Source organism: Cystoisospora suis (genome assembly GCF_002600585.1).
Source record: "Cystoisospora suis strain Wien I chromosome Unknown contig_1821, whole genome shotgun sequence".
Taxonomy (NCBI): Eukaryota; Apicomplexa; class Conoidasida; order Eucoccidiorida; family Sarcocystidae; genus Cystoisospora; species Cystoisospora suis.
Genome location: NW_027154621.1, coordinates 23710 through 48215, shown reverse-complemented (window position 1 = coordinate 48215; position 24506 = coordinate 23710). Strand labels below are relative to the sequence as shown.

Genomic DNA, 24506 nt, shown 5'->3' with positions numbered 1-24506 from the left:
GAAGTCGCCTTTGTAGGGTTCTTCTTCAATGCTGGCGAGTCGCCATCGCACTGTGTCCTTTCATTTCTTCCCTGAGCTTGAGAGTGCTTAGAAAGAATGGCTCCTCCAGGATAAGTTTCACAGATGTGTACCTCGTAAGCCCACCACCGACACCTGTGCGTCCTCCCAAAGGAGAGCAGCACCAGTTTCGTAGGCCACGCACAAGGAAAGGCATCCAGTCTACTCCCTTTTGCAGCTCTTCGTTGTGAGGATGGAACACCCAGAACTAACTGATGTCCGGGAGGCACGGACCAAGAATTGGTGGGGCACGAGGATCGACAGGTAATCGCCGAGCTGCTTTAGAATTACGTTCAGCAAGAGGAGCGAAGGGAAAACGGCGTGACGATCCGGCGCCTTTCAGTGAATGCAGCGAATTGTCCCACACAGGTGCCTCTTCAGGCTTCCCGTACACGATCATGGCCTTGGAGATCCATATGTGTCTCAGTCACGCAAGTTAACACATTCAGCCCATTAGCCAAGTCGGTTCTTTTCTCGTAACGTGGCCATTCAAGATGCATGCCCACGAGGATACATTCGAACAGCAGAGCGGACAGAAAGGAAGAAAGAAACACGGCAGCAATCCTCGTTGCAGCAACGTGGTCTACACCTTCCCACTCTTCTCTCCCGCATTATCCCTCCGTGCTAAAAGAGGAAGAGGTTTGTTCTCTGTTCACTGACACACACATATACCTCAATGGCTGTCGCAGAGAGGCTTCTGCTTTATCTCGCTTTCCCTGTTGACAAAGTGAACACTGCGTCTCCTACGCGACTCATTTGGAAGGAAGACTTTTTTTTTTTTCCAAAGACAAATGAACTCCATACTGTCCGTTTATCTTCACGTCCCTTTCCAAGGCCCAAAAGGCTCGAGCAAGTTTTCCACACTTGTAAAAGGGTGCGTTACTTTCCTTGTGTCCAGTGACTCTCCCACGACTCTTTTCGGCTTTCTTCAAGAAAGAAGATAGACAAGAATTTCGACAAGATAGCTTTTCTGTACTGATGTGTTTGGAGGTTCTTTTGCTAGAGTTTTTCTCGTAAACTGAACCCGGACGCAGAGTGTGAGCGAAAGTGCGAACGTCTTTCGTCTGCTCTGCCTTCGAAGTCCTGGAATCGACCTTTTTCCTGTTTTTCAACAAGACATGCAACTTTTTCCTATGGTGCAACTTGTTACTCGTCAGGGTTGACAATAGCAAGAAGAGGAAGTTTGATTTCCAGGAAGGCTCCGAGCCCAGTGACTGCGTTCTATCTCTTCTTCACGGAGAGATGGAAGGACACCAGGACGGTGAACTCTGTTGGATTTTCAATAAAACCCAAGAATACAGAAATTGTCTCGATATTTCCGGATGAACCAGCCAGTATGTAGATCTACATCACCACCGAGAGAAAAGGAAACCACTGTGAGCTTTACTTGGCAACTGATCGTGCCGGCGAGGAAAGCTAATTCAAAAGAGAAATCGGAAGAGCTGTAACAGCTGCATGATCGATCCTGTGTTGGGGAGGGAAGCGAAAGAGAGACCGGACAAGAGACACGAGCGAGTGAATTTTTGTGTGATAGATCGTTCTGTTGTCGAGTGACTGTCACCTTTCTTGTTCCACTCATGGGTTCGCACTCTCTAGAAGTCTTTCTGTACAATTTAGTATGAGAAGCTTTTGTTGAGTTCACCTGGTACATGACGTTTCTTCGATTTAATCTATCGCAGACGTCATCGTCAAATCGTCATCCGAAATCTCTACGGTATATTCACACCACTGACCGTGGGAGGAGGAAGAAGCCCGGCAGCAGTAACACGGAGGAGATAGGATAGGTTGGTTCTCGGTGTCTCTCGTTTTCTTTTTTCCCCCCGATTGATCCATCCCTGTTGCAAACACCACCCGTCATCGTCGTCGTCATCATTTTCGTCACCCTCATCATCCTTTCACAGTTCCCCTCTTCTTTGATGCAATGGCTTCAATCAACGGAGTGAATGAGAAAAGCTAACAACACGAGAAGAGAAAAGAAAGATAAAATCTTCATCTTTGCTATCGAACTTATGCTGCCAGCCTTCACCGCATACGCGCAGTCATCTATGGACGTAGGCATGAATCTCTTCAACGATACGTTGTGCTTCTTGTTTCAAGATCTCTTTACATTTATCCGTTCATAAAAGAGGAGAAATCCTCGAAAAAAAAGAGTTCCTTCATTATTCATCAAGTATTTCTTCGTCATCTTCTTGTGCTTTTCCTTTCCCACCCGTTCAAAGTCATCCACCGCCACCCTCCCCCCCCCCTCATCCATTGTCTCTCTTTCTCGCCCTCTCTCTTTCTTGAGAAGAGTTTGTTGAAAGGAACTTTCTGTCTCCTCTGTTGCTTGTCTCTATCGTCCTCCGTGTTCAGTCTACCCACCTCTTTCATCAAGCTAGATTTTCTCCTAGTCAGAGAACGAGTTCCAGCTCACTCATTTTTTCCGCATAGTTTCTCTCTTTGTTGTCCGCCGCCTGCGTTGGCTTGAGTTTTATCTACATTCCTACTTTCCTTTATTCTCTTCTTTTCCTTCATTTTTCAAGGCCATCACGGAATCACATGATCGTATTCTTGACATGTACAGACTGTATAGAAAGAGAGAAGTTTGTTTTCCCGCAAGATCGTGAATTCTCGTTCATACTTCCGCTCACTCCCCGTCCGTCCGTCCGGCCCTGTCTCCCCCGGGATCTCCAGTAAGCACGTTGTTTCTTTCCGTGTCTGTCGACCGATCTTCTCTCATCCTTCTTCAACGAGGAAGAAGAAAGATCTGTCCCTTCTATCCTGGTTTTTTTTCAGCGGTTGTCGTCATTTAATGACTTGTTTCCTTCATTCTGTATAGTTTTCTTTGTTGTTTTTTCCTATTCGCACTTTTTTCCCTTTCTCTTCCTTTCTCTTTCTCCAGCAAGCCCTTCTCCCCTCAGTGCGGTTGCTTTCTCTCCAAGCGTCTCTATACCCCGCATTTCGAACCTAACCAGTTTTCCTCTCTGGATTCTCTTCGTCCCAGTCAAAGAGGAGGAAAGATTTCATTTCATTGTTGTCTTTTGTTGTCCGCGTCAAGAAGTTAAGAGTAGATCCATTTTGTCTTTTCTTTCTTCCTCTTCGAGGCTTTGTCTTTCTTTTCTCTTCTTTTTCTCTCCTCTCTTCTTTTTCTCTGCACACCCCTTCTGTCCTTGCACCTTTCAACGACAACTCTTTCACTCTCTTCCGTCGATTTAGTCGACTTGCTAATCGATTTCATCTATTCTCTCTTCTTTTCTTTCTTTCCTCTTTTCTTCTACGGGGCTGAAGCATCTCGCCCCCCTCCCCTTTCCCCCTCCGTCTCTTTCTTTCCGTCATCTTTCTCATCATGGCGGGTGGCAGTAGTACAAGCTTAAAGAACGGTAATGGTGGTGTCAGTGGAAGTGTTGAGCTTGTGACGTCCGCTTCTTCAAATGAAAAGTTCCTTTCTTCTCCTTCTTCACCTGAAGCAGCGACAGCTGAGACACCTACAACAGAAACGAAGGTGTCTTTGTGTGGAGGTCCAGATGGAGAAGGCCAGGGAGATAGCCATGAAGAGAGTCTTCTTCATAAACAGGATGAGAAGCGCGGAAGTGCTTCTTCGTCTTTCGTTGTTCTAGACAAAGATAACCCTGGCGAGACAGACGATGAGAAACTAAAGAAAAGCAAAATCGATGAGGATATGATGAAAGCAAGACAGGTTCGTATTCCCTGTAATCTGAATCGTTATGTCCTTGCTCTCTTCTTTTGTTTAGTGGTTCTCCTGAAAGGATGCACTTATTGGGGCTGGAATGGCATGCAAGATATGCTGTATAAGTCGGGGGCGTATCTCTGGGTATGTAAAGAAGATTCCACAGGTTTAGGTTTTTTACATGTGGGGGACAAAGAATATGTCGATTGTTCTTCAAGAAAGAACATGATCAATAATCTTTATACAACGATCTTTGCAACCCACTTTATTTCATCCGCTATTTCAGGGATTGTCTTAGATACAGCGGGACCAAAGATTTGTATGGTGGCAGCGATCACGATCGAAGCGGCCGGGTGGCTCTTGATCGCTTTCTCTTCCCAATCCTTTTCCGCCTATTATGTTGGAGGGATCTTCCTAGGGATCGCAGCAGATCCAGGATATCTCCCTCTCCTGTCGGTCGCAAATCTCTTTCCGGGGAGCGAGTCCTTCTTAATGGCTATCTTGGGTTCGTTACGTTCTATCTCTTTTGCTGTCCCTGTGATTCTTTCCGCCATCTATCAAGGCGACGCGTTTAGTCCAGATGACTTTTGGAAAGTCATCGTGCTCTATGTAGGTGCGGGGCTAGGTCTCTCTGTCCTCATCTCCATCTGTTTTGTTCCTTTACGTCCTTTCAAACGACAGTCCGAGTTAGAGCAAGAAGTCGCCACAGAGCAAGCCACAGGAGACAAGAAGAAGAATGAGGGAGAACAAGGCGAGGGTGGCGACAACGAAAATCTCATTGTGGGGAATGATAAGGACAATTCGTCTCCGGTTGATGAGGGTGGTGCAGGAGGAAATAAAGGGACGTTTTTGTCATCTTTGAAGTCGAAGGAGTTTCTTCTTATTGTCCCATGCTTTCTTATAGCTTTACTTCGGGCAGAATTCTATACGAAGAGCAACAAAGAACAATTGCAAGTCGTCCATATAGAGAACGGGGTAGAGACGTCGTCGAATGTGTATCAGATGTTTAGTATTTTGAATATCTTATCCTTCTTACCAGGACCTATGTTCGGAAAGTTAACAGACAAGTATGGAATTCTTCTCGTAATCACGATCTTAAATACATGTGGTATCTTTCTCTATATCTTTGTTATGCCAAATGTTCTTGCATGCAAAGGCATCTCCACGTTAATCTATTTCATCTATTGTTCCTTTGTCTTGAGTAATCTCTATTGCTATGTAGCGATCAACTTTCCGTCGGAGTTCTTCGGAAAACTCACGGGTTTAGCATCGCTTATAGGAGGTGTCTTCTCTCTCACAAGTATCGGATGGTATAAGCTCTCTTCGGACACCTTAATTGATATGTTTCCCGATAATTTTCTAATTGTGGATGGCATTATGATTGCCTTCGGCCTTATCAATTGCTTCATTATCTATCAGATGTTTCGAGAACAAAAGAGGAAACGACAGCTGGCAGTCGACGGAGGCAACAACAAATACACACACCTCTCCTCTATGCATAAGAATGGCGAGAAGAACGACCAAGGGGAATCTGTTGTGTAAGAAAGAGGAGGAAGGAAGGGAGAGAGAGAGAGAGGGGAGATCGATTCAAGATAGACAGACAGATGAGGAAGAGAAAGGAAGGCGGAGGGAGGGAGGGATGATATGTGAGGGGTTCTCTCTCTTTCTTTCTTTCTCTTTTTTTCTTTCGGTCTTTCTTCTGTTTTGTTTCTCTGTCGGTTGTCTGGGGAAAAGAAGAAGAGGTAATGAAGATAAAGAGAAAAAAGATCGATGAGGAAAGAGGAAGAGAGACAGATGGATATTGGTATGTCTCAGGGGATGTTTGTCATCGTCTCCAAGAAAGAAGTAACCGTATCGTATCAGAAGAATATGAACAACAACATGAGGAAGATACGCTGTTCTCTTCTTGGGAAAGAGAAAGAGAGAAAGAGAGAGATAGAAGATTTCTCTTTCTCTTCTTACATAGAGGTAGGAGAAAAGAAGGCGGGAAAGATGAAGAGGTAGAGGGAGGGGAAGAAGAGAATTACCATGATAAGCAGTTTGTTCTTCTTTTTTCTCTATCTTTGTTGGAGAGGCGAGATAGAAAAAGAATCGAAGTTTCTACTTCTTTTTCATTGAGATGTCTGAAGAGAAAGTTCTTCAGCAACAGATCTTGTCAAGTGCTTTCTCTTTTTCTCTTCTTGCGCATAGCGAGAGAGGGAGAAAGAAAGAGAGAGAGATGCGTTCATTTGTTACTTCAGTTCTGCTGCTATGATTCCTGGATGCGTGCATGCTGAGCGGGCGTAAAGATGATAATACAGAAGAAGCCGAAGAAAAGTATCCAGAAGAGCAAAACAAGAAGTTTCGGAAGAGTGAGACAGGAAATTTTGGGAGGGGATAGAAGAAATAGAAGAAAGAAAGATGTGTATAAGTCTATTATTGTCAAGGTTTAGAAGAGACGAGTTCTGAGGGAGTCTTTCCTTTTTTCGGGTTGTGTTTGGTCCTTTCGTCGGCTTTGGTGGTAAGACGGAAGGGGTCATATGAAGCATCAACTCACTCACTCCTTTTTCTGCTGTACGTACACCATCAGACAGAGAACGCAGTTGTGTACACACATCTACAGTTCTTGTCGTTTGTCTTCGCCGTTCCTACAGCTTTTCTTTTCATCATCGTCATCTTGGGTTATTTATTCGTCTTGCATAGAGGAAGGTTGGTTCTTTTGTCTTCTTTGGAAGTCTTACTGAAGGCAGTGAACTTGGGAAGAAAAGGTCTTCCCTTTCTTTCCCCTCTTTGTCTGCTGACGGTTCGTGCATGAGGAAGAAAAGGCAATCTTACTGCGAAGCCTTCTGTTTCTTCTCGACTGTACAGCAGAAGAGGAAAGGGAGAAGGCGGGAAGGAAGGAGATAGATGGGTGTGGTGGGGGTGAACACTAGAGGATAGCCAACAGTTATCATGAGGGGAAAGGGGGTGTGAAAGCGAGGGGGAGGGAATGATGAAAGACCGATTGTGAAGGTGCTTACTTGTTTCTTTCTTCAGAGGTCGGACACATTATGACCTCTGAAAAGGTGTGAGAAGAGGAAGAAGAAAGTTCTACTAGAGTTACTGAGCTCAACAAAGGCAGATCTAGGAGACTTGTTGATGCGAGAATAGACACCTTCCTAGAGATAGACAGGGAGATAGATGATATGGATGTATCATAGTATAGAGGTGTCACTTATGAGGAGGGATATGTTGATGGTATATATGGTGCCGTGTTGTGTGCATGGCTAGGAAGATAAGAAGATGATAGGTTTCTTTCATTCTTCTTCGTGTATATTAGGGAGGCGAGGAACTGTGACAGAGCAATTTGATAGAACTTGTTCTTCTCATTGTCTGTACAGAAGAGAGGGTGGATAGATAGACAGATAGGTAGTAGGACGGGGTCTGATGGATTTGGTTTTTTTTGTCGTTTGAAAGTTTTATCGTTTTCAATCCTCTCTTCTTTCCAGACTCTCTAGATATCGTGGCCTAGATGAGAAATAGAAAGACAGCCAGTCCGTTGGGACTTGTTTGCCTGCCGGCGTGCATGCGTTTTTAGGGCATTTGACAAACAAGGAAGATTTGAGAGGAGGGAGAGGAGAGTTGATGGTGTGTTGGATGAGTTTTCTGTTCTCTTTTCTCTTCTGTTTGCTTTCTTTGTTCTCGTTTTTGTCCAACGAAACATTCGTGTTCAGTGAACGAACTTCAACTTCTTCTATCATGTATTAGAGACGGCGTTTATCTTCGTCGTCTTCATTGCGGGTCATTCTCTCATTCTCGCTCTGTCAGTCTCCTACCTATTCAAACCTCGAAGATCCTTGTGATGCTCGGGGTGGTGGGGAGTAATGCTTTTTAGGTTCGAACCTACGCAAACACAGATAGACGACTCCCTTCTCCAAGGAGTCGCATGGACAGGCGGAACGTATACTAACGATCGTACTGACGATGATGATGGTATCATAGCTCTGTGTATTGACCTATATCTGTGCGTAGATCTCTATACTATGGCCGGTTAGAAAAACAGAAGACTCATTTGTCGAGGCGCACTGCTACATCTCGATTGTCATCTGTTAGAGGACCTCATGTTAGACGGGGTGAGGGAGAGGAGAGGGGTAGATGTATATGTATATTAGCACTTCCATGTATGATAGAAGATATGGAAGCTTGTTCAACAACCCCCTCACTGTTCTGACTCTCTTGGGTTGTCGTCTCTGTCCAAAGTGACGATGAGATACAAGAGAGGCCTACATATATATGTATGTGTATTCGTAGAGAGATAAAGAACCGGTAGGATTTTTTGTGGGTGGCGGTTGAGAGCTTGTTGGGTGCAGTAGAAGGAGTGAATGAACGGTAAGAAGGCTGTTGATGAGACGTGATGAGGGAGGGGTGTATACCAAGCCGTCATCATACAGAGGAGGTGAGTCTCCTTGATTTCCTCACTCCGCTCATCGTCCCCTCTCTTATGTGATCATCTTTGTCTCTCGTTCTCCCCAGTTGCTGCACCCAATTCACCTCTCATCGGGGGAAGGGGGGTGCGTAGTCTTGCTTTCTGTTGGTGATAGCGAAGAAGTAAAAGAAGGTTAACCAAAGGTTCTACCTCCCGTGTAGTAGGCACATCTTCAATCATCGATATAGTTCGGGAGTCGAGTAATTCTGCTGTCCTGTCTGGATAGCTATTTTGCATGCGCGAAAGTCATGGATGATCGCTCACAGTGCCATGAGCATTCCGTTTTTCTTTCCTTTTTCCCCATGAAAACGGATGGATATCGCTGTCGTGGTGTAGGGGCAGCAAAGAGATTCTGGGGGAAGCGAGCGAGACAAAAGTAGAGAACCTCATTGAAGAGAATCTATGGTTGGTAGGACGCATGATATAGTGAAGAGGAGACTCGAATGACTCGATGATTTGCAGACGATAACGGTCGCGATTGTCGATGGCGTCTTGGGGTGGTTTCATGTTCTGTGGAGTGGAATGACTGACGACGCGGTGAGCGAGCTAGCTAGTTAGCTGGCTAGCTAGCCGTGTCGCGATCCGTACGCAATGCAGGAAGTCAGCAGTAAGTATGTACGTAGAGCTAGGTAGTCAGTAGTGGTTCTTCATGGGTAGTCAAGTCTTCGTTTGTTTGTGTCATTCTTTTCACACCCACTGAGGCGCCCCACTTGACTGTATTCTGGTATATGTGTTTTGGATCGTAGAGGGAATGGTAAGGTAGAAGAAAAAGAAGAGAGCATTGTCAGGAGTCTTCACACATATTCAACGTGATGAGAGAAGATACGTAGAAGAATTAGACGAAGAAAGGAAAGAGACAAAGGCTCTGTGTTGTTTACTTATCAGCAGAGAGGTGGGGGGTTGGTACGTGTGACCTACGGATGACTCAGCGAATGACCGGGCAGTTGAGTCATTAAGATCCTATGATTCGGATCGGTATCTTTTTTCATTCGAGTTGCTGTGAACTCATAGGATAGCCTTTTGATCGTTACTCCCAACACTCCTCGAGAGGTGCGGTTGAGGCGCCCTGTATGGTGGTGATTTCTGCGTACCATACAGCAGGATCTTTGGCCGCGAGTTGTCATGAGGTGTGTGTGGGTGGTTGATTTGAGAGGTTGTATGAGAATTCCCGTAGAGTTTCGTTCTGGCACAGAAATTTGGTTGTCAGTTCTTTTGTTCTTTCCCCAGAAGGAAAGGAAATCTCTCTCGATGCTGGTGAGAGATGGATCTTTCTCATTCTTCAACAGCTAGCTGGCTTTTTTTCTTTTATGTGAGCATTAACAAACAAGGACGGCAGACAGGAGAGACCGGGAGGGGCAAAGCCGTCACCAATCCGGCACTCTACCCGGTCGTCCATCTCGCTGTGTTGCTGAGTATTTTTCCTTTTTCCCGCGCTCGTGTGTGTATCCTTTTTTAGATAGATAGCCCTTTTTTTCATCTTTTTTTTCAAAGGATCAGAGCACGCGGTACGCTCCTTCGTATACCATACACAGTAATTTTTTCCACGAGTAGGCCGTGAGAAACGTCCGTCTCTCTCATATACTTAGAGAGAAGGGCAGGGACATGTGGTGAGCAGAAAGAGGCGATGATGGATGGGTAGACCTGTTCTCACGGTTTTTTTTTTTTTCCTTTGTCGGTAGTCAGGCCATTCAGTCACCCGTTCCGGCCATGACGCAAATGCTGAGATGGCTCGGTGGTGGGAAGGGGATTTGCCCCCCTGCTAACAGAGAAAAAGAAAACGCACACAGGGGTTAGGCGTCGGCGATGCCCTGTACTATCAAAAGCTTAGTGCTACAGGCTCTGTGAGAGTGAGTGACTACAGACAGGTCCATTCTGGTCATTTCGTCGATTTTCCGGCTAGAATAGAAGAAAAGAGGAAAGCCGTGTCCTGTCTGGTGATGTTTCTCGAATGTGTATGAGTAAGTTGACAGTTTAGCGTAAGAAGACTGTTTCCCTAAGAACAAAAAACACACCGGCCACACGTACCACCCCAGACAGGCGGGTGGAGAGTTCAGAGCGGAATGACCGAGAGTTTAGAACCTCTTTCAATCTAGGGCACTTTTAGGCAACATGAGTTATAGGCTGCTCGCGTGTAGAGGGGGGATTCTCGAAGACTCCAGTAGAGATTCCGTGTTCGCAAAGGGCTACGATGAGGGAGGAGCGTGTCTTCGGGGGCGAAGTCACTGGTTAGTTGAGGGGGAAGAAGTTACGCAGAGACTAGTGGAGATGCTAGTATAGGTTTGACCAGTTCATCAGCTGCTCGGATGTAGGTCGGTCCAATGGAATATGCTACACCCCAGCTTGTGACTGGAGAGAGCGACTCCGGGGGGGGGAAACCCTGTCACCAGGTTGCGAGACATGGCGCGCCCTCCTGTCACCAGATGGGAGATGAGTTCAACTGTTTCAACGGGGACATACTGCGGTGGAAGCTGAAGGCCTTCGTCAGCACACAGGCTACGACAGATTCCTACGACAGTGGCTGTGAAGGGCCAGTGCCAGAATTAGTTCCTGATACGCTTCCAAAGCAGCATAACCCAGAAAGACTTCGTCCGTCTACATTCCTGTAAGGCTGAGGGAAGGCTCGTTCTCTACGAGTTTGTGTCATAATGAAGAGAAAAGAAACCTAATGCAGGTTCGTTCTTCACCAGACAGAGAATGTATGGACTTCGGTAACACGGCGACAGAAAAAGACACACATCTTCCCCTTTCGGGAAAGACTGTTCATCGACTCAGCCGCGGATCCTTCACCTCGAAACTAGGACTGATGTATATCAGGTGGGCGGGTAAGATGCAGAAGTCAAGATGCAAGTGATGATGGAGTTTTGCGGAGATGTTTGCTATTCACACTGACTACTTCGTGTCCTAGTGGAGGGGAGGAAGGAGGTACAGCATGCAACACTCTTCATATATAGGCGGGCATCGAGGAGACTCTTACTCTTACCTCCAGTCAACAAAAAAACTGATTGTGAGTTTAGCACACATCCGTACGACCCAACTGAAGTTTTCAACTTTTTACTCTAGAAGGAAATGCAGTTCTACACATGAGGCTGGCCATGGTATCTCTGTTGCGGTTGGGTGACTGAGGAAGAATGACAAGCCCTGGCCGGCGGAATGGGGCGACCACACAGTACCTGTCCAGACGGCGACGACCAAGCATGGGTAGTACCACCGTGCACGCTCCCCTCCACCGTTTGAGGACTGCCACCTCCTGACAGTCTTGTAGGATAGACCCTTTGCACCCTGTAGCCCACTCCTCCGCTATTGCCGACTATTCCGGCTACGGCACCGGCACTTCCTGCGCCGCCTCCTTCGTGGTCGGCCTGATCTGTAATCCGCACAATTCGAGTTCCTTGTTGACAAGGTGGTACGCCTGATGTCCTGGTGCACGAAATCTGCGCAGTCGCTGGATATACCGCAGGTCTCCCTCCCACCACATCGGAAGATGAAGATGGTGGTGATAATGTATGAGAAGATCCCGGAGACGGCGGAATATTCACAGCCAGTGGAGCATTGCCCCTACTGATTGTCTGGTAACTTTGAGTGGGTTGAGCAGCAGGGCCTCCTTCACTCGGCATCGATGTACTAAAACGAACAGATTTTCTTAATGGCGGCTGGCGCTCTAACTTCGTGACGTGTTGCTGACCACAAGGAAACAATCGACACTCAAAACAAGATCCCCCCCCTTGGTCTCCTTGAGTACTATACTGGGGTTGCTGTATGACCACAGACGGTTGTGTTCCCGTTGTCACCCGTGTAGGTTGCAGCGTAACAGCATTCATTTCAATCTTATCAACCCTTTGCTGCTCGACGCCTCGAGAGGGCACTCCACGTCCAGCAATTCTGGAAGGGGGGACAGCAGCAGTAGTAGTACCACCCGGCAGTCCTCCGGTAACAGGGCTTTCTTGTGTAGTTTGCACATGTACGGAAGAACCTTGATCCCTCCTGCAAACTCCTGCAGTCTGGGGCACACTCCCACTAGCATCAACAGGAGCAACTACCCGAGTAACAGGAATCACATGCTGATGATGATGAGGTTGACTTGAGGCAGTTCCCGGGGAGGAAGTCCCTGGAGCGTGCATATGCACCGGACAACTGACCGGGGCGGGGACCACGGTGTGTCCTGAGTGACCTTCCTGTTCCTGTGTAAAATCCTTCCCTCCAACAACTCTAATCCCAAGTGCAGTACCAGGTTGGGCGACATGTATGTGCGCCGGTACAGGATGCGACTGTGATGGTACTGTTGCGGTAGAAGCTATAGGTGCGGTCGTAGTCATCACAGGCTGGAAGGGTTGTTGGTGTACACTGGCATAGGCCGGTTGTTGAGCTACAACTGGCGCAAGCGGAGGAGGAGGAGAAGAAGAAAGGACAGGTGGGATAACTGACATATGCGGGCATATCACTTGGGGTTGAGGTAACCCCCCCAGGGTACGTCCATCTCTCATTTCAGAGACATCAGAAAAGGAAGAAGCCCCCCCGTCAGAAAGATCACTCCTTTGGGCTGTTGTTGCATGTAAGTGTTGAGCAAGCCCATAAGAATCCCAATTGAGTTCAGGCCCATAACAGAAGTTACAACACTCATTGAATCGCTCGCTTCCAATGATTTCATGCCCTTTCTGTTGTTTTCTCCGGGTATCGTGGGGTTGCCCCCCTGGCCATGCTATGCTTTCCCCTTCCCTATGGCGGTGTTTTAATTCGCTTTTCTGGGACTTCCTGCCTCGAGATGCAAGAGGAGTCGCTTGAGGTAGAAAAGCAGGCATAGGGATCATGTGATGACCAGGAGGATGAGCTACAGTCGGAGGCCATGGTGAAGGGGTCGCTGTCGATACGGAGACTCTAGGCGGGCCAATGGGAACACAGACAGAGGCCGGACCTCCTACGACAAGCATAGGAGGAGTCACACACTCTTCTTCTTCCTCCTCTTCCTCTTCCTCCGTTTCCTCTTCTTCTTCCTCGTCTGTTTCGTCTTCATCACTTTCAGTAGATTGAGAAGGTTCAGGACTCCGGACTTTTCGGGAAGGTGTTTGGCTCCGCGCTCTCAGAAAAACAGGGTGCTTGGCCTTTAGGAATCGAGATATGGTAGGCAATTCATATTGCTTGGTATATGTCATGCCTGTATCACAAACTTCTCCTGGGTGCATGGTCTCATACCCTGGAGCATCTATACCATAATGCTTGAAATCTCGGAGATAATGTGGACTTTTTGACCGACCTAATACAACAGTCGGGTATTGTCGAGTTCTCTCCCGACCACGCTGTTGCTGTTGCCATCCTCTCGCATCACCCACTGATTCGTAAGATGATCTTTTTGAAGCTCCTGGAGTTCTACTTGTGGTATAAAGAGAACGAGTCCCTTCAGTCTGTGGATATTCTTCATGTCTTGATACTGATCTGATAGCAGTAGAGCGCCGCCGTAGTTGCCTTGGTACGGATGAGCTGCTACTGCGTTTACCCGTACCGTCGCATCCCGACGACGGTGTACGTACACCTCGTGATGACGCACGTATAGCCGTCTGCTTACGAGAGGGAGACGTCCCCTCAAAGCAAGATGGTGGAGAAGGAACAGTGCGTTCCCATTGAAACGGAGGAGTACTTTCTGGATCTTCAACCGTTTTGTGAGCATGTTTCCACAAGCGTCGGATCAGTTTTCCTTGCTCGGGGCGGAGAGGATTGAATTCTTCGGCTTTGATTGGCAAGGGATCCCGTACAATGGGGACGCGGGAAAGAGGCGGTTTAATTATCTGCTGTAAGGCAAGTTTCTCTTGCTCCTTCATCCGTTGAAAACGCTCAAAGGCTCGTCTTTGATGGCTTTGCCTTACGCATAAGGTGCAGTCCGTGTCAGACCCGCTGGACGTTGATTCCTCATCGTTAGCTGGTCGAGATTTTTTCTTGTAAAGATCTCCTTCAAACGAGAACTGCAGGGGTGGAGGTTTCGACTTCTCAACCCTTTTGGACAAATGCCCTTTAAATGAAAACAAGCTTCTTTCTTTGCCTCCTCCCTTACTAGGCATCGATAAGGATGCTGACTGGAGAGATTTCTTTCCATCCACATCAGAATTCATGTCATCTTGATGGTAGTCCGAAGGTGAAGAACACCCTTTAGCATGCCTTCGGGGTTTCATCATGAAGTGTCCGCTCTTTGTATCGGTTGCCTTCAGAAAAGAAGTTAAGTGTCTGTGGCAATCGACTGAACAGACTCCAGCTTCAAACACAGATCGACACGTATGCACTTTCTGTGGAAAAGGCGAAGCGATGGGGTTGCTGGGATAGCCAGAAGAACTGATTGCCCTCGAACACTCATACCTCTACAACAGGGATTCCCTCAAGAGTAGAACAGCTTTTACGATGCGTTGACAACCGAAGACATAGAACGAAAGCTGGCTCTCCGTCTGAAGCTAGAGAATTCTAACAAACTGAGAGAACCGTTAGGTGCGGAAGCTCCTCAAACAGACCCCGAAAGAAAAACCATAAAGCTTTGATGAAATCTGTCAGCCACCATGGAGCTGTTTCCGCAGTGTCGCCTTCCCAACGATAAAATCATGCCAAGGTGGCATGTGAAGAAACAAAAGCGAATAGCTGAGGAGGAAGAAGTTTTGTCATCGCCTCATGTTGAAGTTGAAGTGGCTTGCCAGCACCGCAGTCCACTTATCCTGTTCACGGCTCTTGCAGGTGGCCCGTATTCCTGAAAGGCAAACGAGGATGACAAATAGGGCAATTTCACAGTAAGGAGGAGACACAGTGGGACGGCAGAGGAAAGAAGAAAAAAGATTTCAGCTGGACGGCTCGTAGAAGGTTGCACATGGCTCTTGGTTTGTGGTCCTGTGTCTAGTTGCTGACGGCTCGAAGACGAAAAAGCTCGAGCGGCAACGACTAAATTCTAGACAAAGGGGGAGGAGACCTCAGAGAAGAAAAGGAGAGAGAAAGAAAAAGAAGACGGTGTTCCACAAATGAAATCAAGAAACGAATCGACCGCCAAGCTAGCTGGACGAGAGAAAAAGAAAGATCGACTGCCACGCTTGCGCAGCATGGGGCTGTCAGGTGCGGCTTCCTCACACGCAGAAGGAAGGGCCTGACACGCAACGCAGCGAACACCTACGAGTGACCTCGCTTTCTCAAAGAAAACTGTTTCAGGATGTGGTTTCGTTGGTCAGAAACAGAAAAAAGCAAGCCGGTTTGACGGCACTGAGAAAAGTTGTCTTGCCAGTCAGTGGCTGAAGACAGCATCGGCGCGTAGCTCGCACTTAAGGGACCGCAAGGAAAAGTACCGACCATCGAGCCGGCGGCACGCAGACACGCCAACACGCAGTGCCCACTGGCTTAGGTGGCAGCACCATACTCGCTCTTCTCAGAATGTGCCCTATCATCACCACAGAGAAAGACGGAGGGAGACTACTAAGCCAGCAGTGGCACACCTGCTTCGTTTTCCGAAGAATGCTGGCATCAAAACTGTTCTGCTCCGCCGGGGAAAGTCGACCCCGGCACCGAGATGTGGTTAAGGCGCCACTAGCCAGCGTACTCAGTGTCGACTGTGGCCGCCATGGGAACTACTCCTGATCCAGCCCTAGCAGCAAGTCTATCCAGCAGTCGGCATGGGTACCGGGGGACGGTCCAACCGATCACGGGTTCTTGGTTCCGTTCGTCGCATCTACAGACAATGCTCAAGCTGGGAGAGGAAATTCCACGCTGCCCTCTCGCGCGTTCACTGGAGGATGTCCGAGAAAAAAAAGAAGCCGCAGCAATTTTGCAGGTAGTGTTCACGCAAGTGAAGAATCGAAACGGATTGCTGCGTCTGCTTGGAGACTTTCATGCCTCTACGGACAAACCTTTGTAGCTAAACTCCAAGCGGTAGAGTGCTGACGAACAGCGCTGAGGGCAGTTCTTGCCTCACTCTGTTGTTACGTGCAGTCAACGGGTGGTGCACACGCAAACAGCGATGCAGTTTCGAGCAAAGTCCCAGAAACACCGGAGCAGATGGTCCCCTCTTCCGGAAGTCTAAGGTTTTCTGACCGTATGCAACGTGTCGATACTTTGCAGGGTGCCGTCCCAAGATCGTCACTCTACGCATTGACTACGCAGTTTTCAGTACGGACTTCCGTGTTTTTACAACGGAAAGATCGCTCCGTCAACGGACAGTGGATGGCTGGTCACAACTTTTACCACTCTAGGGCGGGCTCCGAGAAGTGGCGCAGCACGGATCACCCGACCCACGCTGCGCCGATGACGTGCTGAGGCCGGCGAACGCGTACAAGTTCTCTGACTTTTCCGCCTATGCGTGGACCATGGCGTCCCTCCGCTACTGTCTCTTGCCCTCAGGGTCTGCGAGAGAGCGCGTACTCCCTAGGCTCGGATTCTTTCTGGACCTGGTTCCTGGGCTGTGCCGTTGGATGATCTGTCGCCTCCGTCCGGGCACGGTGCTTCCCCGTGGTAGCATGGCCCTGTGACTTCGGTCAGTGCTACACTAACAAAAAGGCAAGCGGTCACAGTAGCGCTGCGTGACTCTACCATGTACCCGAACTGTCCCGACTACACCGAGAGGTTTCGCTTTCCACGGGGAGAGACGATCACGACGATGTGGAGTTTTGAGGATGCGAACCTCTTTGGCTTGTAGAGCCAACTGATCATCACAGACGATACACACTAGCAAGCTGTGACGATCATTGAAAATCTGGCTATAGGCAGCACATTGGCAGGAATAGCTAGAAGGCCCCCACAGAAGCAAATACAAGCAATCAGGTCAGGCGCGTGTAGAGATTCCCTCACGGTTTTTTCCTGTACTTCGTCCCCCTAGTCTCCGACTTCACTGTCCAAGGACAGCTTTCAGAAGAGGAAGGAGTAGGTGCGGTGCTACGGATCCCTTGCTGAGGCATAGATCAACGCAAGCGGAACCAAAGGCCCCACCTCATCGAGGTACGCTGGTGACGTCGCCTGGAGAAAAGGTGTCTGGATAGGCCAGGGCTTGCCGTGGTCTTGTCTTGTCTTGCTCGATTGCCCGAGCTCGAGGGGTTCCCCATGCTGCGAGCAAATGGGGGGCTGCCTGTTGCCGACGCATGGAGGGGGCATGCGTCTTCTAGCAATTCCCCATCAGGGGCTCCTCTGCCTACAATGAGAGCAGACACTCTGTGGTGCATGGTCCTCTTGTCATTCTCAAATTGCCCTCCCTCTGGCCTCGGCGTCTCAATGCATCTCGTGGTTTGGTAACATTCGTTTTTCTCCCAAAAGTATCGTGACAAAGTCAATGGTCTGTTCCTTCGACACCTGTTTGGCCCCCGCGTCGCATAAACTCAACACACAGGTTGGGGACGAGAACATCAGGTTCTAGACCCTTCTCAGAAGGAACGCTGACGCACGCTGGGACGTCGCACGGTTGAATGAAAGCATAGTTCGGTACATCTCTTATTTATACGAGCACCCTCAAGTATTCTTTTACTTCCAGAGCACACTGCCAGTTGAGGGATTGTATCCTTCGGTCCTTCAGTGCTTCCGGCACCTGATTTTATTTTCTTGATCCAACCGCGTGACCAGCCTGCTCTTCCCCGACCAAAAAAGAATGCTGCCATGAATAGTCTTCGTTATTTGTTTGTCCTTAGGGAATACAGTTCTGCTTGTTAGGACGAGCCTGCTGTTGTCAAAGAGCCTGGGATCCCTCAACGGGACTGCAATTCCTGTGAGTTTCTCCGCCAACATCATCATGCGCGCACCGTGGCACGCTGCCTCTCTCCCAGTAAGCGGTGGACATCCTGCCAGCGTTCCTACATTTCGCACGTGTCCGAAAGAGTCCTCGACACTTGCGGTGGCTGCCACGCCCTGTTATGCTGTAAAGGTGACAGAGTTTAATCGGCTGATAGTCAGCCGCTGAACTGCTACAGTCACGCCCTGATAATCCGCCGCTACCAGTTGTGTCCCTAGCTCTGTAATGTGTTGGTTCGGGGGGTTTGGTGGGGGGACAGACGGTACCGTGCCAGGAAGATAAGGACACCCGAGGAGTGTTTAATGCTTATCCCGCGAAGAGCGGACCTTCTGCCACTGACAGAGACGTCGGGCGCAGCGTAGGGAGAGAACTAATTCTTCTCTCGGAAGCACTAGAAGACCTTGTCAGAGGCGAGCTGTACATTCCAGTGGAACCCAGCGAATTTCGATAGGGTGCGCGGGGCTCTGCACGTCCCAGCAACCACGGGTGCCGACTCTGTGTCTCGTGACAGCGAAAGTGTTTGTGTAGTGTGACGTAGCAAGGACGGAGCCGCTCTTGGACTTCTAGCCACTGGCGAACCTTAACCTAAAGTTGCGGCACCTCGTGTGACAGAGAGCATCACAGACCGCCCCTCTCCTCCGTCCCGCGTAGATCGAGCTAGTAAGCTGGCTTGCCCGCAGGCGGGTGCAGTCATAGCAAGCCGGGTCCACACTACGGCATTGTTGCAACTCGACAGCTAGAGAGAAAGTAAGACGGAAGCTCCTCGAGACGTCAGCAAGAGGCAAGTGCAATCCCTTAGAGCAGCCCGTTCTCCTCCACATGTTGTTCCACAGTGTTTGGCAAACCGAGCATTCTCCGTTACCGTTCAGACGGAGGCAGCGAGCTGCCCGTTCCCGTGTAATGCGCAAAAGGCTCGGAGAATAGCATGCACGATACGAGTCGGATTTCCTGATGCATGCATGCAACAGGAAACTATGTCTCACTCTGCTTGTGCCGCAGCGATGTGAGTGGTCGCGGGCAAGGGGGTCTTCTCTTCTTTCCTTGGGACTATGGTTACTGCTTCCGAGCAGGCCAAGCGATTAACATCGGGAGCACATGTCCTTGTGGCGAGTGTAAAACATTCAGCGGACCGCAGTTACCACACAATGGACGAACCAACCTCCCGAAAATGCACAAGGCCAGGCTGTGGCAAACGATTCACGGACGCAGAAAATACAGACGGAAGTTGTCTCCATCACGCGGTAAGCGCCCGACTTCGGTTCTGTAATGCAGTACCTGAATAAGCACATGGGAAGATGTTTCCTCGTTATAGAACAACAAACAAGGTTCGATCTCTCCTTTACCTGTGTCCCGAGTTTTCTAACCTCAGCAGTCTCTCGGAACCCAGCTGTCTGTGCCTTTCTTCGGCCTTCGGAGCTCCTGTCGCTTGTTCTTTATGCGGGCATTCCTTCTTCCACGACGAGTACGGCCACTCAATTCTCTGTACCTCTGCCCTTTCCGAGGAAGCTTCCCCTTCCTGTTGATTTTGATTCTCCTGTCTCTCTCAGCTTTCTTTCATCTATATCCAGCTCTCGCGCCCTTCTGGTTAATTTGCCCGGCTTCATTGGGAAGTTCTGTTTGTCTGTGAATCAAGCTAAGAAGCGTCGTCATTCCATCGCCACTACCGTCGAATCTGGGAAGTCGTGTGGTGCTAGTCTTTTCAGTTTCCCGTACCCTTTGCTACTACTCCCTCTCTGAGTTTGCTGGCTTTGCTCCCGTGGAGGATTGCTGTCATCTGCCTTCCTTCCCTCTCCCTTGGGTTGGCCGTTTTCATGGGTTTGATCTCGTGCATCGTCGTACCGCGGAGCGCGTAGTTTCGACGTACATCTGTGATTTTTCGTGGTGTCACGACAGTGTCAAGAGAGACTCCAGTACTGGCTTTTTTTTTCTCCTAGCTGTCGCACTTCTATGTTACCGGCTATTCTGCGGTTTAGCACTTCCCTCTCTATGCTCTGAGGCGCGCCTTTGACCATACAGGCAATGCCGGTGTTCCATGACGGAGTGAAGAAATGGCCGTGCTGTGGCCAAGAATCCTGGGACTGGACAGACTTCATGGCAATCCGAGGTAACAGGGACGGATAATTTTTCTTTACTTGTCGCTTCTTGTTTGGCTCGTCTTTGTCGCGTGAGAGAAAGATTAGGAGAGGTCCTGTTACTGGCATTAGAACACACTGTACAGGTTTGGAGCCACCGACGGAGACTTCGGAGCAAAGCGAAGAGTTTCAAGAACCCCGGACCAGTTTGCTTTGCTGACTAGTGTGAAATTCAGATGGGAAGGCCTGACAACATTCTACGAATCGTACTGCATGCAAGTAAAGACGCCTTTTTCCTAGCAGCCTTATCAGCCTTCTCGTGAGCCCTTTTTATGAGTGAGATGAGCAGCGGGGTCAGAATCTGTTTGCGGGCTCACTGGCCTGAGTGCTCACTGCATTCCAGGAAAACGGGTGTTGTATATCGAGACAGCTAAAGCGATGTCATTCATATACGTGTGCACGTGTTCCGCGGACTCCATCTGTAGCAGCGGGTGTCTGAATACCAAACAAGCAAGAGTGCTACGTCTCTGGCCTGGAGAAAGCCTGACACGTCCAGAACAGTCTCGACACAGCTGAGCCAAACCCACCGTGGTGTGGATAGTGTTGACGCCGGGTTCGTCTTTTACCAAATAATACACTAGTCTCGTCCGACTACGTTGATCTAGACATCACTGTACGCCATCTGTCTGGTGCTTCCGCGGCGGCACTGTCCGGCTTGTCTCTTCTTCCCCAGGCTGCACTTCAGGAAAGCATTCAGATGAAAAGCCTCAGAAGCCTGTCGCAGCTCCTCCTGCACCTTCTCCTTCTCCTGCTGTAGTGAAAGACATCGAAGAATTCAATAGGGAACAGCAAGAAGTATGTGCTCCCAGGATGTTGTTCGAACGGTTCATGGAGAGAGCTAGTACGCCGTATCTGATTTGTCCGCAAGTTTTTCTTTAGGCGCCTATCTTAGTTCTGTCTTCTCATCCGTCTTCGTCAGAAAAAGTAGCAGGGCCTGCCTCTTTCCTCTTCTTCGTCACCTTTAACAGATGTGTTTTGAGAAGAGGTGCACTTCCGGACGGATTCATCAACAGACGTACATGCTTGTAGTCCCGAGATAGAAAGAAACATTCCAAAACATGGAGTAGCGTGACAAATGCTCAATCGCCGGCCGAGTACCATTCGTCGCCGCCCGTTGTCACAGCACAAGGGGCGGGAAGCTGCGCCTTCTCGTGCGTTCCGCCTCCTCGTCGGCTGCTGTGCTTTACTGATGACCACAGTACTTCTTTTGCTGTTTGCTCACTAGGCGTCAAAGAAGGAAGCCGCTGCGGCAGCGGAAGCTCCCAAACCTCAGATGCAGCCTCTGGTAAGGCTTTGAGTTTCCCTCTCCGCACTGTCTACACAGGGCCAGCAAGAACACCGGTTATCATTTTTCCAACGGCAGATTAGATAGATTAATGCTTACAGCCTGCTGCTACAGTTGTGCAAACAGTTCCGCGATTATCGATGCTGACGTTGACACTAACAAACCATAGGTGTGCGATCACTCTCTCCAATTAGTGACGAGAACAAGAAAACTAGCCGACGGGAGTGTGAAGAGAAGTGAGACTGAGTAAGATATGTCGTTACGGGTGTCTTTCAACTTGCTGTACCGGTCAAGACTATACTCGTTGGCTTTACTTACGCGTCGGCTGCCTTCAGAAAAGATACCAGACGAAGCATAAACACACTTTAGGAGTGTCAGTCAACGGCACGTTCCGTCCTGACAAGGGCCAGTGGGTTGCCATCTTGGATTCTTGTAAACTGACACAGGAATTCTGCCGGAGCTCTCGTGCTTGCGAGCTCCGCCCAAGCCACCAGAGGCTGACGCCAGCTTTTGTTGCACACCAGGGAATCTCGTGCAGAGTCGCCGCCGCAGAACTCCACTGATTTGTGTTGTTTTTTGGTGGAATGGTTTCCTGACGTCAAGTCAAAGATTGGTGTTGCGGCATTAAGGCTAAGGCCATGAGTGCTCACATCTCAATGTGCTGTCTGCCCAGGTCACACCGGAGGGCAAGTACAAATGCTGTAACAAGGGATGTCACAAAGAATACTCCCCAGATGAAAATTCTTCCACTGCCTGCAAGTATGTCGAAGGTTCATCTCAAATTCACCAGATTTTGATTTCACGTGTGTGGAGGGCCGGTGTAACGTCTTGTTGTTTTCCGGGGATAGCCTCGATTTTGAGGTAATGCCCTGAGGGCGAAGGGTTTTAGGTGCGCAGAATGGCGTGTCTTCAAGACTAAGCGCCAGCGGGCCAGGTACAGTATCAATGGAAGGCACAGGTGCTTCTGGTTGCCGTCGGCCGGTCTGACCCAGACACGGTCGTGGGATTGACTAGGGCACTAAAACGTGTGTGTCAGTGTCAATCCAAGCACAGAGGGTGAAGATTGGTTGCGGAATTGGAGTAGATGCTGGCTTGTGGATTTCCGTGTGTTGTCAGCTTTCATCCCGGAGAGCCGATATTTCGTGACTGCATGAAATCATGGTCGTGCTGTAAGGCGAAGAGCTACGATTGGGACGAGTTCATGAAAATTCCTCCCTGTCAGACAGGCAAGCTCAGACTGCTATCGTAGTTTTTGAGTGCGAAGCGGCGGTGGAGAAGTCGGTAGCCGTCGAACGCGCGCCTCTGTGAAATGACTTGCAGTGCCCCCGTCGTAGCGGCCACTCGTTTGCATCGAGCATGTGAACAAATCCTTTCACTCCGCACGTGTTGCTGGATATTCCACGGGCCAAGCCTGTGAGCCTGTCTGTTCGTGTTCACTGTCGCCGTACCTACCAACACTCGGACTGTTCTCGTACAGGCTCTCACATGCCCAAGATGGTGGCCCAGTCTTAACGTCCGTCCACCCCAAGCTGTTCGCACCAGAGGACTGCGTTTTCTTTGGCACAGTAATACTCGACAGCAGATGCAGTCTTTCATAGGAGCTGCGATTCGCCTGAGAAGACGTTTTGTGATGAATCGATGTATTTCTTTTCAACCGTCTCAGTGATCTTGACTCTTTCTCACTTTCCAACCGCTCGCGTTTCTTTTCGTTGGGGCCTGCACTCTCGTGAAAGCCGTCTGGATCTCCCTACTCACTGGCGTGCCTCTCTTCTCGTGGTCAATGACCTTTCGATTGTGTGCCCTGGTCGTGCAAGGTCTTGTGGTTCGCAACTGGTGGCCTTCGATAAGGGCAAGTGTAGCGGTTTCTACCCGGGAATTGGCAACATCTACATGCGAGGCGACCTGAGTAGCCACGTAATCTGTATGCAGAAATTGAGGAGCCTTTCTGGTTGTTGCAACTGCGGCAGCATGGGTGAATGAAACAAGAAGTCGCGGGACAGGCCCTGAGCGCGCGGTGCCATAACTCGATCTTGCGCATATGTGTTCAAAGGCGTGGCCTTTACTCCGTAGTGTAGAGTCCTTTCGACGCGCCGTAACACGCTACGAGAGTTTAGTCCATTTCCCGAAACATAGGTGGGCGCGCGTGCATTCGGACCCAGGGTTCCAGTAACAGTACACGGACCATTAAAGACTGTATCAAGAACGATGTACAGCAGAGTGATCTCCGGAACACTGCAGAAACCAGTGTACGGGTAAGATACGACTTCACCCGCTACTCAGTTACACCTGTGAACGAACAGTGTCATTCTTGTACTCGGGGAATGCGAGCACAGCAGGAAGTGAAAGTGTACGATGAAGAAACATTTTCAGCACACGAACCGCAGTGCGAGGGACGTAACAATCCTGGCTTGAGTTTCGCAAGATCGCCGGATCGAGGAGCTACTCACTTCGATTCACGTAAGAACACATCGGGTTCCAACACTTCAACCGCTCCGAGAGCACCGGCCCCTCCGAAAAAACATCAGGAATCACGCAGCTGTTTCTCCACATCGGCAGTAATGCCTTCAGAACAGGTCTATGTGGAACAGCCGGTATCATCACCTTCGAAAAAAATCGGGGCGGCACGTCACTGCGCCACACCCCCATGAGCGAACCGAGTTCCGGATAATCCACTGTACGCTGCAGTTGTTCAGTTTTGGTAAGCAGTTTAGTTGACCACAACCAGCTTCACTGCGGTTCAGAATTTGATGGCCAGTCACTTGCTCATCACGCTGCCGAAATCTGAACTGTCGTTCCAGGCGAGGGACGCTCGGTCTACATCTTAGTACTGATTTCACGCATTGAAAGTGTCAACACTTCTGACGGTCGTCGCCAAGCGTTCGGTACTTCAATCGTGCCCCGGCCACCAGTCGGCACTTGGAGTCTCCAACAGCATACACAAAGGGTCGTTCCTGCCTGTCGGCGTCTGGCTCTCACTGCCATGGAAGCCCTTCCCTGCAGTAGGCAGATTAGTCTCCGCGAGGCCAAACATTCCTCGGCTGCAGCCTTACAAGTGCGATAGACCGTGCTCACTTTCCACAGCAGGCACACAGTTCAGCAAAGTTTTGTAGTCCCTGATGTGGACAGAAAAGTCTTAAGGTATGAGGAACTGCAGACGACTGTCATGAGGGGGGTTCATCCAAAGAAACGGTTTTCGT

The 24506-nt window shown here is 49.3% G+C and overlaps 1 protein-coding gene across 1 annotated transcript; it reads left to right on the top strand.

Moving 5' to 3' along the window:
* Window positions 1-1711: 1711 nt before the first annotated feature.
* Window positions 1712-23324, top strand: CSUI_004056 (major facilitator family protein). The gene is made up of 12 exons (XM_068064251.1): window positions 1712-11172; window positions 11569-15242; window positions 15856-15951; window positions 16518-16673; window positions 17792-17868; window positions 19018-19133; window positions 19909-19996; window positions 20698-20819; window positions 21250-21309; window positions 21983-22170; window positions 22426-22535; window positions 22787-23324. The coding sequence occupies exon 1, from the start codon at window positions 3383-3385 to the stop codon at window positions 5264-5266; it is 1884 nt and encodes a 627-aa protein (XP_067923773.1). The 5' UTR covers window positions 1712-3382; the 3' UTR covers window positions 5267-11172; window positions 11569-15242; window positions 15856-15951; window positions 16518-16673; window positions 17792-17868; window positions 19018-19133; window positions 19909-19996; window positions 20698-20819; window positions 21250-21309; window positions 21983-22170; window positions 22426-22535; window positions 22787-23324.
* The last annotated feature ends 1182 nt before the right edge of the window (window positions 23325-24506 follow it).